The 9,277-nt window shown below is 42.6% G+C and overlaps 1 protein-coding gene across 1 annotated transcript; it reads right to left on the reverse strand.

Moving 5' to 3' along the window:
- Positions 1-1,017: 1,017 nt before the first annotated feature.
- On the reverse strand, positions 1,018-6,521 carry LOC125529060 (mitochondrial phosphate carrier protein 3, mitochondrial-like). The gene is made up of 6 exons (XM_048693466.1): positions 6,043-6,521; positions 5,159-5,520; positions 5,027-5,070; positions 1,750-1,964; positions 1,526-1,650; positions 1,018-1,419 (listed from the first exon to the last, which is right to left on the reverse strand). The coding sequence occupies exons 1-6, from the start codon at positions 6,346-6,348 to the stop codon at positions 1,359-1,361; spliced, it is 1,113 nt and encodes a 370-aa protein (XP_048549423.1). The 5' UTR covers positions 6,349-6,521; the 3' UTR covers positions 1,018-1,358.
- Positions 6,522-9,277: the final 2,756 nt, after the last annotated feature.

A 9,277-nucleotide genomic window follows, 5' to 3' on the forward strand; every position in this document is an offset into this window, starting at 1 on the left:
GAGGTGGAGAGGCTGGTGCCGGAGGGGAAGTGTTATGGTTGGCTTCTAGAACTCTCGGCTGGACTGGAGTTTGTGGAAGGGGGAGAGGGAGTGAAGCTGTGAAGGGGAAGGGGAGGGGACTGACTGGTGGTGGTGAGCGACCGAGAGGAGGACGAACCGCAGCCAGTCGCTGGATTCCATTTGGAAGGTCGGATCGGACTGATCATCCTGGCCTGCCATCTTCTGCGCGCGTAACACAGGGTGCCAAAGTTTATACCGTTGTGCAAAGGTAGTTAGTACTAAAAGCTACCGAGTAAAACAACTCACTGTTACGGTGTTACCCATTTTAGATTGTTGACAACTCAAAGTTGGATTATTAGAATCGACACAACCCCCTGTATTCATGCAAGAGTTATACAAGGCCTTATTTTTCTAATAAAGTTGTATTTCGTTGTTTCATATTCTCATTTTTTTCCGTTGATTCCATGCCATGTGTCTGCGGGTCTTTCCTCCATTCAGCCACGCTAACCATGCGGTATGGAGTAATCTTTCGTTCTATATTTGCAGATGCTACATACAGAGTTTGCGTTGCGTGCCTCTGTGTAGCAGCAGTAGGCTGCCACATGGGATCGGGAGACTAACTAGAGAAGCAGGCGATAAGACGTGGCAGCTTGGTATTTCATACGAGTCCGGAGATCTTTTTCCTGCTTGGCGTATGGCTTCATCCCTTCTCTTGCCGGGCGTCTGTTTCAGAGAGCGACACTCCAACATATCTTGCCATTCTACTACGTACGAAAATAGCGCCTTGTTTCAAACCTTTCTTACTTGGTCGACTGTAGAACAACCCTACGCTTGGTTTTTACTTGGTCGACGGTACAACAGCTGTACGAAGTACCCAGACGCGCATTGCCGACAATGGCGGTTTGCTTGGTTGATGAACGATCGGGCGCCAGTAAGTCAATTGCAGTGTTGCTCTGCGCATTTTCCGCGAGATCGCAACAACACCTTCTAACACAGCAGACTCAAAACACAGCAATGTAACAACAAGCTGGTGAAGCCAGTCCAGCAATATATAACCATAAGCAAGCGCTTAATTACAGCTTTTATTGCCAGGATTAGCTGAGACATATAATAACAATTCAAAAAAATGGGTAACGTATGCTATGGTTCCAGGCAATCGTCCTAAACCAGACGATCATGTGCAGAAAATTGTTCCTAAACTGTCTTGGACTTCTAATTACCAGGGCCGCGGCTAGGCAGTCCTGAAAAAAAATCAAATTTTGCTCTTAAAAGGATGAAAGATGAGCTATTTCGTCATCTCATCCAATTCGGCGCCAAAAAGTCTTGTTAGATATTATATGCAGTATAGAATCAAAGCTTCAGCCCTTGAGCTGCTCTCCAGCGGCAGCAGGAGTCGGAGCAACTCCACCAGTAGTTGGCCTGCACAAGCCAAAGCACAATTAAGGTTTTTTTAGGGTAAGTTACCCTGAGCAAGACTAATAGCTGGCCCAATGCGCACGAGGACCAACAAAAATGGAATACTTACAGTCCAACCATGACTTTGAAAGCATCATAGATGCCCCACTGAGCTCCAGTGAGGGTACCAATCATCACGATACGCAGAGGGAGACCACGAGTAAACAGACCCCACAGACCAAGTTTCTTCACAGCCTGCACACGCAAAAAATATATACTACTGTAATAAGAAACAAAACCAAGACAAACATAAAAGGTGGCCAATGACTTGAGTTACAAGGTAGGAAAGCTCACGTCGCCCACAGTTGCTCCCTTGGCATTGTTGAGGAATGAAACAAGGTTGTCAGCTGGGTGCGAAACTATTGCGCACAACACTCCAGCAACGTAACCCCCTGCAAAGCTCACTCCGAGCTGGAGAGACTTGCTGCACTCGCTCTTGGGGGCAGGAATTGTGTACTTGTAGATCATCTCAACAATTGTCTCGAAGGAGGAAAATTTCATCATAGTGTCTGCATTTTACAAAATGATCAGATGCTGATTAAGCTAGTAGTTTGATCGCGCTGCAGACTACCACATCTCCAGTGTTCAGTGTTAAAGCAAAAGAATAATATACATAACCAATCTACCAAAAGGAAAAATAATCTAAACTGCAAGTAATTCTCCATTACTATTGACTTGACCATGGCTATGCCAGAAACAAGGAGACAACAGAAAACCGCAACAGCAATGGTGCTGTTATTATTTCCATTTGCTCTTTATATTTCTTTACAGAGGAAGTAGTTCAGAATTCACCTAATTGGAGTCTAGCTCTAGCTGCCTACACAAAAGGTAAAAGGAGCAAACAGAAACAAAAGAAATGAAACTAAGAAACAACTATACTGCAGCTTCTTTTTTTGGGACATCGTGTTCGCCTGCTTTGAGGCAGGCATCATAAATATTTGTCTAATGCAGAACACTCCAGTGGAGTCTAGTTTCACAACACCAGAGTGACACATGTAGGGTGCAATATTTGTGCAGGCAAACAAAATATGTAAAATCAGTGTGGTCTCAGAATTACGCACATTTAAACAGTTGCAACTTGCAAGTCCCGATTCAAGGCAATATTATTAGTATTTGACTTTTTGCGTAAGCGTAATAAAGCTCAAGTGCTAACAACCAAAGATAAATGTGTACGGAAACACCAAAGAGCAGCAAATTCTCATAGCATAAAAGTAAATAATCTATCTTAACAAACATGTACGCCACGTAATTGGAGTTTCGCTCTAGTACAACAGAGAGAACTCAAGCAGTGTGAAAATTCTGTGTATGCACAAATAAATCTTGAAAATCATTGCGTGATTTCAAGAAGAATACTATGTGCAACGAAGAGTTAATATTCCAGAAAAAAACTATACTGAAGTTCCAATGAAAGATGTGTTAATAAACAAAGCAATCTATCTTAACAAACATGTACGCCACGTAATTGGAGTTTCACTCTAGTACAACGGAGAGAACTCAAGCAGTGTGAAAATTTTGTGTATGCACAAATAAATCTTGGAAGTCATTGCGTGATTTCAAGAAGAACAATACTGTGTGCAACGAAGAGTTAATATTCTAGAAAAAACTATACTGAAGTCCCAATTAAAGATGTGTTAATAAACAAAAAGTAATATCTTAACAAACATGTACGCCACGTAATTGGAGTTTCGCTCTAGTATAACAGAGATAACTCAAGCAGTGTGAAAATTCTGTGTATGCACAAATATATCTTGAAAATCATTGCGTGATTTCAAGAAGAACAATACTATGTGCAACGAAGAGTTAATATTCTAGAAAAAACTATACTGAAGTCCCAATGAAAGATGTGTTAACAAACAAAAAGCAATATCTTAACAAACATGTACGCCACGTAATTGGAGTTTCGCTCTAGTATAACAGAGATAACTCAAGCAGTGTGAAAATTCTGTGTATGCACAAATATATCTTGAAAATCATTGCGTGATTTCAAGAAGAACAATACTATGTGCAACGAAGAGTTAATATTCTAGAAAAAACTATACTGAAGTCCCAATGAAAGATGTGTTAACAAACAAAAAGCAATATCTTAACAAACATGTACGCCACGTAATTGGAGTTTCACTCTAGTATAACAGAGATAACTCAAGCAGTGTGAAAATTCTGTGTATGCACAAAATAAATCCTGAAAGCCATTGCGTGATTTCAAGAAGAACAATACTATGTGCAACGAAGAGTTAATATTCTAGAAAAAACTATACTTGAGTCCCAATGAAAGATGTGTTAACAAACAAAAAGTAAAATCTTAACAAACATGTACGCCGCGTAATTGGAGGTTCGCTCTAGTATAACAGAGATAACTCAAGCAGTGTGAAAATTCTGTGTATGCACAAAATAAATCCTGAAAGCCATTGCGTGATTTCAAGAAGAACAATACTATGTGCAACGAAGAGTTAATATTCTAGAAAAAACTATACTTGAGTCCCAATGAAAGATGTGTTAACAAACAAAAAGTAAAATCTTAACAAACATGTACGCCACGTAATTGGAGTTTCGCTCTAGTATAACAGAGATAACTCAAGCAGTGTGAAAATTCTGTATATGCACAAATATATCTCGAAAATCATTGTGTGACTTCGAGAAGAACATGACTATGTGCAACAGAGTTAATATTCAAGAAAAAACCATACTGGGGTTACCATGAAAGAATGTTTTAACAAATGAAAAAAATGTTGGGAGGTTGCTACCCACACATAAATATATGCTAGTACTTAATTGGACTTTCACTTCAGAACAGCAGAGAGAATTCAAGCAGTGTGGAAAATCTATATATGCACGTATATAATCTTGGAAATCATAGTATGATTTCACGAATAACAGGAACAATGTGCCACAAAAATTCTAGCGAAAATATACTAGAATTGCACACACACAAGACAGTTGTAAATTGAAGTGTAACACTTAAAAGACTTAAAGCAATGATGAAAATGCATGATATCACTGTATGTTAAAGACAATAAGATTTGTCACCGGCAAGAAATGAGATCATTGTCCATAAATAGTGTACACCACTCCATTGGAGCCTATGCCCAGTTTAATGGGTATAGCTCAAGCAGTGTGGAAATATCAATATATGCACACATAAAATCTTGGAAATCATACTATGATCTCAAGAGGAACTGTGTGCAATTAAATGCATGACTGTGATGTCCATGCAAATAATTAGGCTCCCTTAATTACGTGAATGTATAGTACCATGTTCAAAAATCAAGAATATAATAAGGCATGATTAGTGCACTCCACTGTATCCCTGATAGCAGAAGTAACACTCCTATCACCATAAGCACTCTAGGGGGGCACAACTTATGCGTCAATAACAGAGCAACTTGGTTATTACATTCTTCAAATAAATTTAGTTTTCAACATTTATTATATTATTAAGAGTAGCGACTGTCTAGTAGGGTGCCCACTGCCCAAACATTATATGATTTAGAGTAGCAGCTAGCAAATGTCTCCTAAGGAAAGCAATCTGGATTCATGGTGACAACAGAGCAGGGAGTAGATAGTAGATACTTACATGGAATTTGACGGCCCCAGAGAGGAACAATTCCCTTGTACAATCTGCATACCCAGCATTGTTTCAGAAGAGTGAGATTACAGTTACAGAGAACAATAGATTTCAATGTTTCAGTCACTTGCCTTGACTTACCCAGCATATCCTTCAGCCTTGACAAACTTAGGTAGCCCATCAGATAAACCTTTTGCAAAACCAGGCTGTGTCTGCACACGAACCTTCACAGCCTCCATAGGGCAGAGGGCAACATCTGCAATAACCTCAGCCGAAGCAGAGCCAGCAAGATAGATCAAAGTCTTGTACTTGACTGCATTCTCAGGTCCAGCAATATCTGAGTAATACTTCTTGAAGAACTCGTAGAAACCAAATTTGCAGGCGCCTTGACCACTGTAACCAATCAAAGTAGGCACCCAGCCTCTGAAGAAACCCTTTGCCCCTTGCTCTTTCAAGAGAACACCAAATCCAGAAGAGATGCTCTTGTACTTGGCTGGATCAATCTAATAAAACAGGCAAAGTGACATTTCATTACTAACTGGTTTCGTACAATGATAAAACATAGGAGGGCGATCAATTGCGCCTACAAAACACACACGCACGCATACACAAATCATTCACAGTTGGTCCGCAACAACAGTTAATTGCTGAAAATGTAACAAATGTAAACAATTACATGATCCAACCCTGGGTCTACGGACAAGCAGCTTTGCAGTATCCCGCCCAACCAAATAGAAATATCCACAAGCAGTTAACAAACACATTGTCAGGACCATTTTAGCCCAGATAGCATCACGTACAGGAATCATAAGACAAACTGATGTAATAATATGCGATGTGTACGAATCCATTGACAACAGAACCACATAACGCATAGGATATGCTACGTAGCATACTCCAGACGCATTATGCATTGGAGACAAACGCACGCGATCAGAACCTAACCAGCCTCCGGTATATCATTCGTTTATATCAGGGATACATTGACGCACCGCGGGGACAAGAAGGCTCTAATAGAAGCTTACCTGCATGTTGCACTTGACGAGGTCGAGGGGCGTGACGGTCATGTGCGTGAGCCCGCAGCTGGTGATGCCACCGGCCGTGCACGCCGCGTAGAAGGCGGGCGAGTACATCTCGATCTTCCGGGACGGCTCGCTAGGCGCCCGCGCCCACGCCGCCGGCCTCGTCGCCGCCGCATGGGACGGTGCGACGAGCCCGCGGCCACCAATGCCAGCGGCCGCAGAGAAAGGGGTGGAGGCGGCGGCGGCGGAGGGGGCCGCGTAGAGGAAGCTGGGGAGCAGCGCGTTGCGCGACCTATCGGAGACGGCCATGGCTGCGGTTGGGCTGCTACGCGTGCGCTCGTCGCGGGTGCTTTGGTTCTTCCCCTGGGGGTCGGGGCTGGGTTGTCTTGTGGGTTGCGGGGAGGGAGGCGAGCGTGAGGCTCGCCGCCACTTGCTCGCCGTGAGGGGAGACCGGTGGCTGCGCGATTTGTTAGGGCACCTCGCTCCCAGGAAGTGGTGGTTTTATAACGGAGGACACGGATGGGCACCTCTTCTCTTTCATGTAAGATGGTGGGCCGGGTCTAATGGTGGGCATGATTTTCTGCTGATCCGGCCCACCCAGTAAGAAAACCTACCAAAAATAAAGCCCATTCAGGCATAACAAAATATGAGGAGAAAGATGTTCTTACTCAAAGCAAAGGGTCTCCTCCAAATCAATGACAAAGCCAAAAGGTATGGGTGGTCTCGACTTTAAGGATTTTGAATTGTTTAATTTGGCAATGTTAGCCAAGCAGGCGTGGCGCTTACTTCAACACTCTGAATCTCTTGGTGCACGTCTGCTAAAAAGTATATATTATTCAGATGCCATTGTTCTTGATGCAACACTTGGAGGTCACCCGAGCCAAGTGTGCAGAGCTAGCTATTGTTGAGGGCTGGGATATCCTAGAGAAAGGATTAATAAAACGAATAGGTAGCAGAGAGACCATTAAGATATGGGAAGATAAATGGCTTCCTAGAAATGAAATGTTGATGCCTTATAGATGTCTAGTACCCAACCCACCGGAACTAGTTTCCGATCTCATCGACGCCACTTCCACAACATGGATAAACAAACACATTGAACAAATATTCATGCCTATGGATGCAAAGGTTATTATGGGGATCCCCATGTGTACACGAAACCTGGCATATATTTGGTGCTCAAAATTTGAGAGGAATGAATGCTTCTCAGTTAAGTCACCTTATAAAACGTTAGTGGCCACAAAAACAAGGTGGCAAGCTTGGTTGAACGGTGATGTCGGCTCGTCCGGTACAAATAGTGATGAAGGTTCATGAAAGTATTTATGAAAAGCGCAGGTCACGGGCAAGGTTAGGATGTTCCTTTGGCGTTTGTCTAAACATTCGCTGTCAGCCGAAGACGTGATTGCTCATAGACATATCCGGCACTACAGCATGCAGGTTGTGCGGGGCACCAGACTCGTGGAGACACGCATTAGTAGATTGCGCCATGTCGAGATGCACGTGGGCGTTAGCAGATGAAGAGCTGGCGCATAAAATAACTACAACTACAGAACTTAATGCAAAGTGTTGGCTGTTTACTCTCATGGAGGAGCTGCCTCATGAACTCTTTGTCCTACTTCCTGTTACCCTCTGGGCGTTGTGGTCGGCAAGCCGCAAAGCAATCCATGAAGGGGTGTTTCAGACCCCCCAGTCGATACATGTGTTTGTCGCAATGTTCATTAGTGAACTGGAAATGCTTAAGGAAAAGAAACCAGAAGCGACTCAAGCCGTTGGCTTCAGTGGGGCTCGCCCGCATCGCCCCAAGGCACCACTAGAGGGCTACACAAAGATACATGTTGATGCCAGTGTGCTAAGGGGGAGAGGAGGAGTTGGGGCTGCATTTTGTCGGGATAGACAAGGAAATTATCTTGGCGGTTCTTCACTGGTTATTGGAGGAGTCAATGATCCATCGACCCTGGAAACTATCGCATGTAGAGAGGCCCTTGCCTTGGTGAAGGATCTCTAGTTGCATCATTTGGTCATCACTTTCGACGCCAAGCAAGTCGTTGCAGATATAAAGAACAGATACAGAGGTGGCAATGGAGAAATTATCAGTGAGCTCTTCATCTACAGAGGTGTAACCATTTACAACAAGCTCTTCATCTCCTCCATAGACAATGATCATGTCCTTTGTTCTTCTAAGGTACTTAAGAATATTTTTAACAGTGAGCCACTTCGGGATCACTTTGGTACCTGCTACTAACAGTTAGCGCATAAGAAACATTTGGTCTTCTACATGTCATAGCATACATGATGGATCAAGTTGCCTAGGCATATGGAGCTCCAGTCATCTACACATGCTCATCAACTGTCTTAGGACATTGATTCCTGCTAAGTGTCGTGTGTTACTTCTTGAGCTTGCGTTGGTTTTTTTCTTGAAGAGGAAAGGGTGATGCAGCAAAGTAGAGATAAGTATTTCCCTCAGTTTTGAGAACCAAGGTATCAATCTAGTAGGAGGTATAAGCAAGTCTCCAATCTATGCACCTGCACAAACAATCAAACACTTGCACCCAACGCGATAAAGGGGTTGTCAATCCCTTCACGGTCACTTGCAAGGATGAGATATGATAGAGATAGATATAAAAGATTACTAAAACGTAAAACAAAGTAAAATTAAATAAATTACAGCAAGGTATTTTTGGTGGTTTATAGATCTGAAAATATATGATGGAAAATAGACTCAGGGGCCATAGGTTTCACTAGAGGCTTCTCTCTTGAAGAAAAATAATACGGTGGGTGAACAAATTACTATCGAGCAATTGATAGAAAAGCGAAAGTTATGACGATATCTAAGGCAATGATTATGCATATCGGCATCACATCCGTGTCAAGTAGACCGAAACGATTCTGCATCTACTACTATTACTCCACACATCGACCGCTATTCAGCATGCATCTAGAGTATTAAGTTCATAAAGAGCAGAGTAACGCCTTTAAGTAAGATGACATGATGTAGAGGGACAAACTCAAGCAATATGACGAAAACCCCATCTTTTTATCCTTGATGGCAACAATACAAATACATGCCTCACTACCCCTACTTTGTCATTGGGTGAGGACACCGCAAGATTGAACCCAGAACTAAGCACCTCTCCCATTGTAAGAAATACTAATCTAGTTGGCCAAACCAAACCGATAATTCGAAGAGAAATACAAAGATATCAAATCATGCATATAAGAATTTAGAGAAGATTCAAAT

The sequence above is a fragment of the Triticum urartu genome, unplaced genomic scaffold, assembly GCF_003073215.2.
Source record: "Triticum urartu cultivar G1812 unplaced genomic scaffold, Tu2.1 TuUngrouped_contig_5311, whole genome shotgun sequence".
NCBI lineage: Eukaryota > Viridiplantae > Streptophyta > Magnoliopsida > Poales > Poaceae > Triticum > Triticum urartu.